Here is a 16,122-nt window from a genome sequence, read left to right as displayed (position 1 = left end):
TGTATGACAGCCGGATAGCGCTATCCACAAATAGTGTTTTTTTCCAAGTCCCTTTAAAGTCGCCTGTTGTTGGGTGCAACTTTGATTAAATCTTAGTATTTCCTAAATTAAGGATCCTCTTTAACAATTGTTGGTTCCAAAGGCTAAAATTTTATCGCTGCATGTTCAAGCACGGTTGAAAACTGAAATCACTATTAAAAATCACTACGCAGTTACTGGGTATCCGATCTAATACAACTTTCTTCTCTCGTTTTTCCCGCCAGTCATATGCTCTTGAAGGTAGTTTTATCATTACTAAAGTCTAAAGTGATCTACTGTAACTAGAATTACAAGATTAATGAAGTATAAAGAGCTTTAGAGCGGTATGAAACATGAAAGGTTAACCCAATATATTTCAGCCACCATCTTCAGTACAATGATTTGGAACCAAGATCTATTTAAAAAAATCCCAGTACCTACTGACATTGTAAATATAGCTCTATATTTTTGCGAAATTAAGCTCTGTTAGGCAGGGTTAGTGACATGAAAGATCGATCTCGGAGTCGCATCGACTTCCAGATCAATCCTATAGTACTGAATAGAAAGCTAAGGAACCGTCCTGGATTGTGGAAATACAGTCCTTCAGACTCCTTCTCGTTTCACCTGCAATCTAGGAAAAAGGGCCCGTTTGCGACATTTCTGCATTACTGGAACGACATCTTCAGAGGCAATAATTAAAAGCCCTTTTTGACTCTTATATTAGTCAGTTGGTCTTATACTTATCTATTGTAATAAGCTTAGTTTCGTCCTCCAACACAGCAAATTAGGTGAGACCCCTGTTTGCTCCTGATCCCGGCGCAACTGCGCTGTCCCCTCCGCGCTCGCCTCAACAGTCAACACCCCTTTTGTGATTGGCAAACAACGTGACATATAATTCAACAGCCGCTATATCGATGCAATGGGGCAATTGGAAACGAAAAGTTCACACCGTGGTCCCAGCCGTCTTTTTCCTTTGGTTTGGCCGAGATGCATGCATTTAATGATAATATATAATGTAATAAAACTACCCTCAAACAATCCCTTGTGTATAAATAATAGTGAAAAGTGTATTTTACAGCTTGATACAAGTAAAATCCACAGTAAATAAAAAGATAATTTATTTTTATAACAAGAATCTCTTTCTTCGCCTTTACAAATTTAGCCTTGGCCAAAGCCACGTTTATAATATTATTTGTGCAATAAATTGCAACGATTCACTTTCAGACATCAGCGGCAAAGAAAGCCCAGTAATTCGAGCCTTTCAAGGCATCTCTCGGCGCGGGAGTGGATCTTTGTATACTTCGGTATATTTAACAAGTGCCCCTAGACCAGCTAATGCCAGTGAACAGCCAAGTCCAACCGGTATTCTTCGTGCTGAAAAGAAAAACAAGGTAAACACACTGCTCAGCCCTGAGGCTGAGACACACTGCTCAGTGTTGAAATACACTGCTCAGTGTTGAAACTGACATTGCTCAGTGTTGAAACACACTGCTCAGTGTTGAAACTGACATTGCTCAGTGTTGAAACTTGACATTGCTCAGTGTTGAAACTGACATTGCTCAGTGTTGAAACTGACATTGCTCAGTGTTGAAACTGACATTGCTCAGTGTTGAAACTTGACATTGCTCAGTGTTGAAACTGATATTGCTCATTGTTGAAACTGACATTGCTCATTGAAACTGACATTGCTCAGTGTTGAAACACATTGCACAGTGTTGAAACTGACACACTGCTCACTGAACCTGAGAGAGGTTATGACTTATGAGATGGGCAAAAATGTGTTTTATCTAAAATACACATGAATAGAGACAAGAAATTGGTCTTCTCAAACTACATACTAGTGCCCCAATGTCACATATAAATAAAAAGTGGGCAACTCTATGTAAAGACAATTAATACCTGTACTCATAAAATGTCAATATATTTCAGTGTTAATAAATAGCTAACCTTGTATACCAAATATTGAACCAGCTACTGCTCCACCAAAAGCCCAATTTTTATAATCATCTTTATCTCGTATTGAAGCCAATGCACATGTTGAACCTGCAAATACCGCACCTGCACTACCTGCAAGAGATAATACAGGAAATAGGATCTATTTCAAAATGGGTGATTCTCTGGCCACACAATCATGTGACAATGCTATTTTATTTTGTTACATGCAAAATATGAAGCCTGAAAAAACAGCAATTGATGTGATGTATGTGACCAGAGAATCACTCAAATGTCCAATAAGGTCTGTTTGCACTGCAAGTCTATTCTTTTAATATATATTCATAAGCACTCAGGTTTATGTGAGCCAGAATGCTCTAATCCACTTGGTCACATCTTGGTCCCATCAAACCTTGAGAGAAAATTTCACTGAATGTCATGTACTAAACTGGTTTAATTTTTGTTAATGCCTTAAGGAACTGCCATTGTGTTATACAATATTGGAATACTATGTAAACTTACCTATGAGCAAAGTGTATCTGCTAACAAGTCCCATTGCTTGAATTATATTTGGTTTGGGATGTGGAGCAGGCGTCATAAAAGCTGCGGCAACGCTACCATATAGAGCTCCTATGGTGATGGAATAAATGCAAAATATTTTTCGCCACTGATTGACAAGTAATCGCTGATGCATGCAACTGTGAGGATCCATTTTGTATGCAAGTTTGGCCATGTTTTTTAAACTTAATTTCCTAAGCAAAATAGTTTAGTCACTTCTTCCAGAGACACTGCTTTCAATTATTCACCACCTAAAGTTAATCCCATGCATTTGAAAGGATTAAACCCACTCTCTCTTAGCAGATGTTTTGGTTAGTGAATACACAAGTGTTAAAACTGTAAAAATAGTTGTGTTAACCATAGATTTTTAACAACTTCTTAACTCTGAACTGTCAATCATTTTATGGTGGTGTAATTGTGATTTGGCTAGGGATTATGCACGTTGCAAAACACAAAATATTAAATTATCAGTAGGCTTTGTTACTGTAAATTAATTAGGGATTTTCATATAGGATTGATGTCTTATATAATAGATTTTTATTATTAAATACTAAATAAGGGGTTTATTGATATAGTCGGACGTATTTCACCTGCAACTGCTGCATTTCCACCAAACGAAACGACACGATTGATACAGTGGGAGCCATCAAACTCGTCCAAAGTTAATTCAGAGCTCATTTTAAACCATTTGGCAGATAAAATACGATTTAAAGTGCACACAAGACAGTATTACAGTATATAATCAGTAAATTTACCAATATTTTGTATTCGGGAGTAATCGGTTTGCAGCCGTAAGGTGTCGGGCATGGTCGGGCACTGGTCGGGCATTCAGTGACTACTGTGCTTCCAGTTCAACCCAGTCTCTTCCTAAAATTGACTGTATATACTAATTGTGTTCTGCTGGGCAAATTGACTGTGAGAATCAATTTCAAGGACGCTTTACAATCTACCAGGCCTGGTTACGCTGCCTGTTCGCTAATCGCCTGTTCGCAGGTTAATTAACTAAACACAACATTGCATTTCTTACAGTATGTTGTATTCTTTGAATATCGCCTAATTTTTATGCTATCATGTCTCGTAAATCTGCTGGAAAACGCAAAAAGAATGAAGATGAACATCTAGACTCGATAATTGATGAAATTAACACCATTACAGGTGCAGAGTCTTCTAAAAGTAGAAAGACTCGACCTGACCACTCAAGTAAAAATAAAGATATTGACATCGTGCTGAGAAGAGACGAATCTGGCCAGCGAATATATCACAACCCAAGACGATTGTCGCAATCTAGTTGGGCAAGACGAGGTAAACGTGGAAATGTCAATAAAGTTTTTGTGTTGTGGAGTTTTGTAGGTTATTTAAGCTTTGACTTTTACTGTTTTACACCACTTATTAATAGGCAGCAATATCACTGCAAACAAGGAAGGATTTGTCGAGACAGACTCTGTGAACGAAAGCAATCCAGAGTCAGGTAAACACTTCAATCACAGTTCATGTGTTATGCAGTTATATATTCTAACTGTATATTCTCATATTAGAAGGTAGATCGAACCATACAAATTTTTGATAACCTTTTCCAAGCCTGCATGTTGCATCTGCTTTGCTGGAATCCAGGCTGTAAATACGTCCAAATATTCGCCCAATAAAATGATGTATGAATTTTATTTTACAAGTATAATGGTTTTACTGTTTAGTTTTGGACTACAACTACCATAATTAGTCTTGCACTACAGTCAAATCATTATACTAAAATCAGCCTCAAATCAGTTATAAAATTACAGTGGGTTAGGGTGGTATTGCCTTAAATAAATAATAAATAAACATATATATGGCTAATCTCACTATTACCTTAAGTTATTAAAGCATATTGGAACTAGAGAGTGAGGTTAGAAATATCATTACAAATTAGCCTATGTATAAACATAATGTGGGTATGCGATTGTAGGATGTGGTTTAATGGGTTTTTGTGGTCTACCTTAAGATATTAATTTTCCTAGGTAATATAGTTGCGATTTTATTTAAATAGACAAGCATGCAAGTTTTAAATCACTTTAATGTATAGCTTTTATAACTAAATAGTGGAATACACAAGATTGAACGAACCTGTTGATCTCTTAACTGACAAAGTAGATGAACATTCTGAAACTTTTGAGCAAGGTACAGGTAAAATTAATTTTGGATCTACCATCTTAAATAACCTAGAGTGTTCCATGTTTGAAGGTACTGTACAGTAACAGTATGTGACCTACAATAACATTTCAACTGGAATTAATTGTAAATGGTATATGTATTATTTTATAGACCTTGATGCAATCATTGAACAGTGTGAGGAAGCTGTTGGTGAAATGAATGATAATACCACTGTGTGGCAAAAACGAATAAACAATCTTGAGGAAAACTGGGAGAATGCTAGAGGAGCCATATTTCACAGTGTTTTGTGTTCATTTGCCCCTCCCACTTCCTCATTACATTGCTCTAAAATTGATTGCCCCAATGATGCACAATTGAGGTGTAAGCAGTGTGGTGTTTTTCAATATTTATGTGTCAACTGTGATGAAGAAGTACATCAGTGTCAGCCGCTTCATGATCGTGAAGTTTGGATTAATGGGTATTTTCAATACATTCTTCCAACTGAGTCAATAACTGATGATGGAAAGCTTGTTCCTGTTGGTATGTGTCAATAATTATTTTCAATTAATAATTTTTTAAAGGCAATGTACCGTGCAATATGGTTGCAAACTGTTTACAAGCAACTGTCTATAAAATAACTTAAAAGGATATGAGGTATACAGGAATCTGCACTTCCAAATTTGAATGAGAAGTTTGGAATTCAGAGGCTTTTATTTATAATGGAAGGACCTAAGGGATAAGCTGTAATTTTCTTACTATATTTAAGGTCGTGCATGTCCTCTTCTTTACCCAACATCTTGCTTGGTGTGCGGGGAATCTACTTTGAAAACATTGAACAGCTCAAAAGTTATACTCATCACATCTGAAGGTATTGTATTTTAACGCTATCAAAAATTGAACCTAGTCATAAGTTTATTACAAAATAATGCCGTACATGTTAGTGCCAATTCTTTTTGTTATTTTTTTTATTTCTGTGCTGATGTTTATAGTATACAGTAGAGTGTATATTAAGATAATTAATATAATGTAATTATACATTCACAGTCAATCATTAACAGTATATGCTAAGATTGAGTATAAGTAAACGGTTAAAGTTAATGGATTTTTTTCATATTTAAGGTCGTTTTGACCTCAATTGGTTTAACATACACTGTTCATCATGTCCTTGGCAATGGTCACCAATTTCGTTTGACTGTATAGTTCAAAGTGGTTTTTGGCCAGGAAGTCCTGCCAATGTAAACTACTTGTTTCATCAAGAGCTGTTCCTTCTTTGGGATGCCTTCCGGAAGCAAATGCCAGGCTCCTCACAAACTGCTTTTATAAGAAGCTTGGAAGACATGTCTCGTTCCAAAAAAAGGGTGAGTGCTGTATATAATGGCAGTTATGAATGTATTAGAAATAGCCTGATCACACTAAAAGATGATAATCATGTGCATACAAATTCAATGGGGTACATATAAAATATGTTGGATGGTATTTAATTAGCACTCAGTAGGGTCAGAGCATACAAATGTCTTTTTTCTTTGTATTAAAGGCAGATGTGATAACTGCAGCAACATTTCGGAAGGCCTTTGCAGAGTGGTGCTATTGTCAATTTGAACTGGCTTCGCTACAACTTCAGGATTGGAGAAAATGCCCACCATGCAGTGTTGACCAACACTCTTGTCATATTGATGGCAACCACAAGGTTTATAGATATGATAAAGTATCAAGGTACCACACCCTAATAGTTCATGTACTTGTGTGATTTATATTTTCCTAACATGACATTTGTAAGACTACGTACATTATAAAACTAACTGGCTATATGTCACCCAGGAAATTTGAATATTTAGGGGTACAAGTCCTTCTTATTACAATGACCATCTGATTGTCGAAAATGCGAAAGTAGATTCTCACATAAGAAGCTTGAATTCCAAAATCACGAAGAAAGATATGGTAAGGTTACAGTATAAAATACTGGTCGTTGGCCGATATTTTTGTTCTTTTTCGTTCTTCACATAGGTAAATTTAGGTGGAATCTTTTTTTGTTTAGAAAGAAGATAGTTCTTGTGGTGATACGCATTGGAAAGCTGCAAAAGCTGTGTCGAAAGCGAAGAAGAACCAAGATGAAACTGGATTGGTAGTGGCTGGCTGCAGACATTCTGTTTGTCAAGCCGCCTTGAATATGTTTAGAGGAGAAGTTTATGGTTATGCTCACTATCTACATTTAAACTTTGTTCATCCAAACAATGTTAGGTTCTTGTGGGAAGATGTGATATGTAAGTACTGGCCATGGGCTAAGCGAGTCACTTCAGAGCAAAACAAGATGGCATTAACTGATACAAAACCAGCCTTGTCACTCATGCATGGAAAATCGCACAGTTGGAACTGTCAGGTATTTTTACTAGGTCTAAATTATTCGTTCTGGTCTTTGTATTGGTTTGAAACGTTTAAAAATTTCTCTTTCAATTTGGCAAGAGTTTTTTTGGACAGAACGTCAATATAAATTTTGGGGCATGACATAATGTGTAGCAAATTTTCATTGCATTTAACATAGGTTATTTGGAGTGGAAGATGGCAAGAAGGTGCTGCTGCAACTCCTGGGGAGGAAGTTGAACAAATCAACAGCTATCTCTCCAGACTTGGATCCACCACCAAGAATATGATAGCATCAGGTTAATATAGTATATAATTGTGCATCACTGCATCTTAATGGAGATGAACGGTATAACATTGACATTCCATACATTCCTTTTACAGGTCGCGAGGATTGCATCACTGAGCATCTATTGAGTTGGAATAAGCGAAAAATTTGTAATCTACCTAAGCTGTTGGTTCTTCGCCTGAAAAAGGTTAATTACAGTATATATTTTCGCTTTAAATGCGAGGTGGTGTAAAACGTGCTCGTTGCATACTTGAGCTTATGCGTTGTTCTTTTCAGCATTCGTTTAGTCTTTCTTTCAATGCCTTTCTGTAGACGGAAAAGAAACTCGCCGATGCGAAAACGGAACTTGCTACGTATGCACGTGAGATTAATTTATCAGACGCTGATTTGGATGCCTCAGTTGTGTCATGGAAAAGAGATGTTCAGCAGTTTGCTACTGGTACGACTAATGATTGATCGTGTTAAATTATATACTGTACCGTACGAATTGATAAAATGTATATACTTTATGGATTTCACGTCTTTAGAACAAAAAGCAGGAAAAAATGTTGACGTTGGGGATTTAGGAGAATTCTACCTTTTACATCATGTGGTACAAAATGCTCAACAACTAAATACGTTTGTAAGTAGGAACGATGACCAGACGCGGATTTTAATCGGGGATAAAGAATTTCACCAACTTGCTGCAGATAAAACAAAGCAGTTGAATAAGAACATGGAAAGATTGCGTGTTTTGTCGTCCGAGCTTTTGAATTCCACTGTAACAGAGGAGGAGCTTCTAGCTCGGGGGAAGGTTGAACTTGCGAAAGTAACATTGTCCAGGTTGCAGAGAAAATTGGAGATGCTGTACTTTTCCATTACGAGGCGGATGAAGGAGATTTCGGCGCTTGCTGGTTGGTGTATATAACAATTTTATTGTTACTTTAATATAATATGTTTATCTCGGTCACTCACATCGTTAGGAGTTAATAACTAGGTCCGCGTACTTTATTTTATTTGGTTAAATAAAGGCTTTCTTTTAGATTCTAGTAAAAGGAGATCATCTATGCGAGCAAAATGCTCAAGGGAAAAAACAGAAATAGCGTCCACAGTAGAAGAGTTAAACTCAGTTAACAGCCTTCTGAAACTGCCTGCAACAAGTGCTGAAGCTATTCTTGCGGGAGATTTTCTTTGGTCGTTTAGTGAGGAACCAGCAACTACGAAAAGTATAGCGAATTTACTAGTGTATCATGGCTACATTTTTATCGAAAGAATAGAATTTTTTCTTAATCTCTATATAAATTGATTTAGACTTTTTGCTATACTATAGGTCTTCCTGTACGCTACAAAGCACAAGTAGTAGAAAAGTTCATGCTGGTTCAAAGGCTAAAAGAAGAAGAGGATCAAATAAGAAAAGAAATGAAGAACTTCCTCGTGTTCTATTTAAAGAATATTTTGGACAACCTTCATCAAAGAAAAGCAGTCATTAATGAGCGGATAGGTATAATTATCAGATATTTTCCGAACTTTTGCAATAGCTGTTATTGTATAAATCTTGACAATAAACTTGCTAGAAATTGCTAGAAATCTATTTTTGATTCCTTCATTGATTTTTTTTCCAATGGTCTTTGCAAAGCACTGTTTTCACCTGAATTTGTATTTTTAGCTTTTATTCACGACGTCAATGAACCTGATGACAAATATCAAAATGAAAATGAGGTATAACAATGTATTAATATGTGTGCACCATAATGGCATGTAGTCTTCTGAGGTTTAGTGTTAGTCTCCAATTTTTTTCGTATTTTACATTTTCTGTTGTTGTAGAACTTATTGGGTGATAGGAAGTGTTATTCCTTGCGTTGCGAAAGAATCGAGACATTGCAGGGTCAACTTGCTATTACTAACAAAGGAATAGCTTTTGCCAAAAGCCAGATTGCAGTTGGTTTGAAATATTTTCGACATCTAGATACTTCTCTGGCATGCCTGGAAGAAATTGATGATAAATGCGATGATGATGATGATGATGAATATTACAATGAAAGTGAAGAAGATTGGTCAAGTGACGACAATAATGAATTAGAATAATTTTAGTTTTAAAGAGTTTTTGAAATTGAAGTTCAGATACCTTATTCATAATATCATATATTATACGAAAAATAAATAGTAATAAAACTCTAAATTTGTACAACATCTATATATGACAATTCCTTTTTCTCTTAGAAGAATTAAAAGCATTTCATTTTTGCTATTTTCTTAGTTGCCAAAGCTCTTGCAGTTATGAACCAAAGCGATGTATAAAAGAACTTGGGGGTGTTCAGATCAGGATCATGATCCCAGATCTTAACAGACCGACAAGAAAAAGTTTCTATATAGACTCCAACCAATAAATGCCAAACTGTGTCTGGTAGAACGAAATGTCAAGCTGTCTGTTTGACTTTCCAGTTGGTTCAATTCCAACTCGCAGTTCTGTAATTAAGCGTCATTTAATATTAGGAATGCAGTATCGTTGTTTTGTGATGATGACTTAAATCAGTAGAACATTTTTTTAAAAAAATTACAGACTTTACGTGCAGTGCAGTCACTTGTAGGAAAGATTTTTTAGGCGTCCATCAATCGATAGTCTCGCAATATACTCCTTCATAAACCTAATACAATATACACTTAATGTATGCTCCGGAGGGAAATAACGAGTTTTGTTTTCCCAAGAGTCTGAATGTCGAGGGAAACATTTAGACTCGAGGGAAAACAAAACTCACTATTTCCCGAGGTGTAGCGAACATTAAGTGTTTTGTTATATAGGAACAAAAACATACATCTTACACGACAATTTCATTTCAAAATGTTATGACAATATGCGGGCACCAATTTTTCACTTGTTTGGGAAACATTACATTTATTTAAAGTCATGTGACTACGAATGAACCAATCACATTTAAAATATACAGCACCTATATAACAATTGTTTTTGTATATATCTGTTATATGTATTGCATTTCGTCCTTCCTCGTGACGAGCGAAAGGAACACATTCTTGCATAAACCTGGCAAAAGTATATAGTTAATGAGCTGTAGTGTACTTCTGAAAGGTTCGCTGAGAAATATCGGATAAACAAGCACATTTGTTTGTAGTATAATTTTCGTATACCGTATATTTTGAAAGTTGCCATGACCTTCAAACGAGTTTACCTACATAATAAATTCAGATTCTGAAAAAGGAAGCAGCAAGATCGTTTCATTAAAATTTTACTAAAATTTAGAAATTAGAAATTTGAAGAAATTCTGCAATAGAAATTAGGCTAAACTTCAAATGCAGAGATTTTAAAAATATTTCATTCTTCATTGATCATACTTATGGCCTAAGGAAATAGAACATGTTTTGCATGAAATAAGAATCATAGAGTCTCTAGAGAAATTTTCTCAAAATAATAAAAAGTTTTCGAGAAAACGTTTCTCAACAAAATTTTCTTGTCAAGTATTCCTTAGGAAACTTTTTCTAGATTTGATTATTAGCCTTCACGATGACGTTTTTGGGGTACTTTCAATTTTCTCAAATGTGTTTAAAAAATAATACCAACATGAAAAGCATTTTTTTTAAAATCAACAGACCATTTGAAGAATAACTCCAGCCTAAAATTAAAGACAGTCGTCGTTACGAAGCCATACACTCACGGTTGCTATAAAGAACCCCAAAAATGGCGGCATATTCGTCATCGTGAGAAAGCTAGGCTAATTGCACAGAACAAAATCGATCTTACAGTAACATTACGCTACGTGTATTAAAGATTCTTCGTTGAACTTCTACGTAACTTCAACTAGTGAGCACGTTGTTCGTCTTTCATACTGGTCAAGGCTCTAGGGTTAGGGTTAGGGTATTAGGATTATGGTGACACTAACTATATTTGGTAGGTTAGTTGTTGTAATTTTGATGTTTACTATTATTTACATTGATTCCATTATCTATGTTTCAGTATTGTTAACCTTTTTATTGGATCACGAGAACCACAAAACGTAAACTTGTTCAAAATTGAAGGGTTATTCTTAAATTTCTCCTTTCTAAATACCGATGTAATGTTCAGGTGTAGTGTAAGTGATTTTGTATTGACTGAGTATATATGTTTTATTTAACGGTTTTGGATACTAACTATAAAATTTCGCTTTAATGTTCACTTTGCGATATATAAAGAAAGTACTAAAAACTCAATTACGAAAGCAACACATGATATTTTTTATGGGAAGGAACTTATAGCATTTTGAAGCGGCATGTTTTTAACACCCGAATCACCTCGACTTTTTCAAATTTTTATTTCTTTTGATCCTTTTGGATTGGCTATGGACGTGAGGATCCTTATATATGTATGTCCCATTTGTTTTTAATTTTGGCGATGTGAAATAATGATCTTTCTATATGATAAAAGTAACACGAAAATTTTAAATTAATCATTGCAATCCATAATATAGCTTGATACCGCACGTTTTTGTTGAACACCCGAATCACCTTTTTTTTCGTTAAAAGGTATCGAAACTTTAATCACTAATTATGCACTCACTATGGTATTACCTATATAGTTTGTAATACCAATATTGGCAAGTTAACATAGTTGCCAAGTCTCACGGATTAGGCGTGAGACTCACGTATATTTGTGTAAAAAACGATCTCATGCCGGAAAATCAAGACAGTCTGAGATCTCACAGATTTCGTCTATTGTTGTTAGGGTATTGTCCTTAAAAGTTAAGATATTAATAATAAATTTTAAATCAGTCCGTACACATAGTCAAATTAAAATTAGTCAAAGTTCAAATAAAAAATTTCTTGTTACAAATTGTTTTTTCGAAACAATGTCAAATTTCGGGAAACTTCGGGAAAATTACATTAATTTCATATGTTTGCGGGATATAGGGACTAAATTGTCTTTAGCGAACAAAAGTAAAAAACGAGGTAATCATGGTATTATGTAAGAAAATTTTAGATATTCACGAGAAATTGCTGGCATATTCTTGTAAAACAGTCTTCATTAAACTCCTATGTCTATATGCATGGTTGTAATACCAAAGTAACCAAATTCTTCCTTTTGCTAAAGTAACGAAAAATAATCAAAAATATCCTTTTTCCTCATTCTTTTTAACCTATAACGTTATTTTGGTATATTTTTTTAATAATAATAATTTATTATAACAACAATAATAGAATTCAATTATAGAACTGTGAGTTGGAATTGAACCAACTGGAAAGTCACTCATGCAGATAGCTGACATTTCCTTCAACCATGCACAGTTTATTTTAGTTTTATTTTCATTTTGTTTATCGATATAAAAAGTTAAGATTATGTATAGAAGCAGTAGCATAGACGATAAATATAAAAAATTGTTGTTTTGAAATATAAAAAAATTGTTATATTGAAATTGTTGTTTCATAGCTTTTAAAAATTATGTTTTTATGGAGTTTTCGCAAATTATCTGCCGAAACAAAGTTGAACAGGAATTTCAACATCGCTTATTCAGGAACTTATACATTAAACATAAACTATATAAATAAAAACCATGTCATATGGTTTATGTAATAATTTAAAACAGGAGTAGCATTGTTCTATAATATATAGAAGGAAAAAACACAATGTATGAGTCGTGGTTATTTTATACTTTATATGCATTTTAAAACCATTATCACGTTGCATCCTTGGAACGTCTATATATATACTTCCAATTCAACTTCCACGTGGTTATAGCTAGTGTTATAAGCGTGCATAGATGAAGGCGTACGTAAGTACTTTTCGCATCTCATATATATTGTCACAACATTCCCCAATTGTATATAAGTTAAGAAATTACACATTTTATAACGTTCTGCTTGTGGGCCACCCCGAAATAGTTTTTTTTCACAGTTGTTTGAGATATATAATAGCTAAGTTTATTAAATTTGGAATACAAAATCAAATAATATAAAGGTTAAGGCTTGGAATGCATTCTCAATAGTGGCCAAGCATGAAATTCGCCAACTTCAACCTTGCTGGTATCAAAAGAACTAGGACACGGAGGGGGGATAACCATCCCTTCCACCAAAGATGTTATTACAACTGACAAATGGCCTGGTGGGACTGCAACATTGTGCACCCTCTTAAAACCTGTTACACATGCCTCACCGCAAAATGTGCCTTTATTGTCAGTCAAGGACACAACCGTACCTGAAAAGAAACAAATGTATATATATACACCCGTTTGCAAAAACGTTGGCCGCAGATAGATAGATAGATATAGATACTCGAAGTCTAATTAGAATTGCATATGATTACATTTGCATGGGATTTCAATCATATTACACAACATACGCAATTCTAAGTAGATTTCGAGTATCTATCTATATATCTATCTGCGGCCAACGTTTTTGCAAACGGGTGTATATATATATATATATATATATATATATATATATATATATATATATATATATATATATATATATATATATATATAGGTAATATCGTGAACTCTTTTGAGATTATATAACAAGCTAGGTAATAAATTATATAAGCAAGGTTGCAAAACAAAGATTTATATTACCTGCAGAAAATAAACTTTTCAATGTTGTTGAAGACGGTTTCGCTACTAGATTTGGCGGTCTGGTTGTATGAGTTATTGGCCGGGTTGATTGATTTGGTAAGTCAGATGTTTCATCTAATGGTTTTGATGTTTGGTTGGGTGGTCTGGTTGATTGATTTGGTTGTCTGGTTGCCTCATTTGGTGGTCTGGTGGATTTTGTGAGAGACTTTGAAGACAACGGCGAGGAAGGAGTTACAATTGTACGAGAGCTTGATGAGGTTTCGCCAGCCTTTGAGATGCAGGTTGTGGATGATGTTTCGGAAGACGATGCAATTGACATTGATTCGGTGGGAGTTGTAGGTGGAGACGACGTAGGCATTGGTGGGCTTTTGCCAGTGGATGACGTGCTTCGACTTGTTTGAGGCGTTTCACGGTCAGACGACGAGCCTTCGACACGCTGTCTAGAAAACAGTGATTTCATACCGTGTTTGAACAACTCCCGGGCTGCTTTTCCAGTTTTACTTTTCTCTGATATAAAGTCTGCTCCAAAACCAGGAGTAGATGCAAAATCCCACATAGTCTTTCCACCAGTTGAAGATGGATGGCAATACATGACAACTACGTGGTATCCGTGGTTCTGGTGAAGTGTCAACGCCTGTACAATAAAAATTGCGTTGCTGTTTACATTGGAGCCACAAAGCCTTAAGGCCGACACACACCGAACGCGATCCGCCAACGCGACGCGATCTGTAGGAATTTCTCAGTTTTTAACACTGAGTAGAAAACTCGCGTCGCGTTGGCCAATCGCGTCCAGTGTGTGTGGGTCTTTACTCACGCTTAAATTGGCCGACATTGCACAACAGCATCAGCATCAAAAACTGGTGCTAGTTGTTCAATTGTTACCTTACGGCCCTGTTTTCGCCATACCAGATTCGCATCGTCGCGGCATCAATTTACGTCATTTTACGGCATCCCTGATTATAGGCTTTTTTCAGTTACCTGACCTCGTTATATATATACCTGACCTATATATATATTATATATATATATATATATATATATATATATATATATATATATATATATATATGTATTGTATACAAACCCTCCTCATAAGAAGCTCTTTTTGACTGGTGGTGCTTGTATGTTTAGGGAGTGAAATGTTACAGAGGCGCTTCGGGAAAACTTCACCACAGTTTGAACAACGCTTACAAGCATTGCCCACCTCAGCTGAACAACTCTGGCACACTTTCTTACGAGATGTAGTCTAAAAAACACATACGATCAATGATGCTTAAAATGACAATTTTAATGTGAGCATAAATAGAAATTACCTAAGTTCGGGAGAAGAGCGCAGACTAGAATCAGGAATGAATAAAATGAATGGGTGGAAGATATGGTTGCAATGTAACACGAAGTAAAGGCCGATTTGCACTGTCAATGTTTCTGTGATCAATTAGCCTCTGTGAGAAGTCTGTGTTCACAGAATCACAGAGCTTCAAAGCAACTGCCCTCTTTGAAGGTGTTCACATTGTCAAATACATGGATCAAAGTGTACTTTGATCACAGAAACTGTGCTTACCTGCAGAAACTGTGATAATGCAAGCCAGCCTTAAGCAGGGCCGTAGCTAGAAGCTTAAATTGGGGGGTGTATATTCATAAATTCATCTTATGCCCGACTGATTTCTTTTGTACGCTATTGTTTCTGGGGTAGATAAACATGAATATATGAATATACGCCCTCCAGTTAAGCGGTCTAGCTACGGCCCTGGCCTTAAGTCAATGATCAGCTTTGTTCTCAGGCTGTCAACTTCTGTCAGATATGTACAAGTATTTACAGTGACTAATGATACAAACCCATCATGAAGATAATAACAAAATAATAAAAATATTACTATATTTACTGCTTGATCACATATCCTTCATACTGTTAAAAACATACTGTATCACACTAGGGTATATTATTTTGATATATAAAAATGAGATATTAAAACTTTTCCACACAACAAAATATTTTGAATTTACTAAAACGTGACAACATACAAACTTTTCTGATGTGGCACTCACAACTTGTTTTTCATCATCTAGTAATAATATTGAGGAAAAACAAAGGCAATTAAAAGACTGGGTCATTGTAAATTAAGAAGTATTATTTACAACATAAGCAGTCACTGGATAGGCACAAAATGGAATATTATAGTCATGTACACTACACGAATGAGAATGTTGGCTGTAATTTATACCCTATTAGATAAGTACTCTTCATCAGATTATCAGGCTTATTACAATTACTGCTGGTACTCATGTGTATGAAATCAAATCACTCCC

General features: G+C 35.3%; 2 protein-coding genes across 4 annotated transcripts; one reads left to right on the top strand and one right to left on the bottom strand.

Moving 5' to 3' along the window:
• Positions 1 to 1,130: 1,130 nt before the first annotated feature.
• LOC114531254 lies at positions 1,131 to 3,330 on the bottom strand. Its single transcript, XM_028552896.1, has 4 exons — positions 3,099 to 3,330; positions 2,473 to 2,580; positions 1,966 to 2,085; positions 1,131 to 1,392 (listed from the first exon to the last, which is right to left on the bottom strand). Exons 1-4 carry the CDS (start codon positions 3,184 to 3,186, stop codon positions 1,280 to 1,282), a joined length of 429 nt encoding a protein of 142 aa, XP_028408697.1. The 5' UTR covers positions 3,187 to 3,330; the 3' UTR covers positions 1,131 to 1,279.
• Positions 3,331 to 3,532: 202 nt separating this feature from the next.
• Positions 3,533 to 15,474, top strand: LOC114531251. 3 transcript variants are annotated; one of them, XM_028552892.1, is made up of 14 exons: positions 3,533 to 3,810; positions 3,905 to 3,976; positions 4,585 to 4,668; positions 4,807 to 5,175; positions 5,402 to 5,503; positions 5,755 to 5,993; positions 6,170 to 6,348; positions 6,471 to 6,573; positions 6,671 to 7,012; positions 7,175 to 7,292; positions 7,378 to 7,469; positions 7,595 to 7,721; positions 7,810 to 7,904; positions 7,972 to 8,064. In XM_028552892.1, the coding sequence occupies exons 1-14, from the start codon at positions 3,579 to 3,581 to the stop codon at positions 7,987 to 7,989; spliced, it is 2,172 nt and encodes a 723-aa protein (XP_028408693.1). In that variant the 5' UTR covers positions 3,533 to 3,578; the 3' UTR covers positions 7,990 to 8,064. The 3 variants fall into 3 exon arrangements, with proteins under 3 accessions (XP_028408693.1, XP_028408692.1, XP_028408694.1); XM_028552891.1 differs by lacking the exons at positions 7,810 to 7,904; positions 7,972 to 8,064 and adding an exon at positions 14,947 to 15,474; XM_028552893.1 differs by lacking the exons at positions 7,810 to 7,904; positions 7,972 to 8,064 and adding an exon at positions 14,168 to 14,811 and having other exon boundaries at positions 7,595 to 7,746.
• Positions 15,475 to 16,122: the final 648 nt, after the last annotated feature.

Source organism: Dendronephthya gigantea, unplaced genomic scaffold (assembly GCF_004324835.1).
Source record: "Dendronephthya gigantea isolate DGI-Jeju-01 unplaced genomic scaffold, DenGig_1.0 000070F, whole genome shotgun sequence".
Classification (NCBI taxonomy): domain Eukaryota; kingdom Metazoa; phylum Cnidaria; class Anthozoa; order Malacalcyonacea; family Nephtheidae; genus Dendronephthya; species Dendronephthya gigantea.
This window is presented reverse-complemented; position numbering and strand designations above follow the sequence as displayed.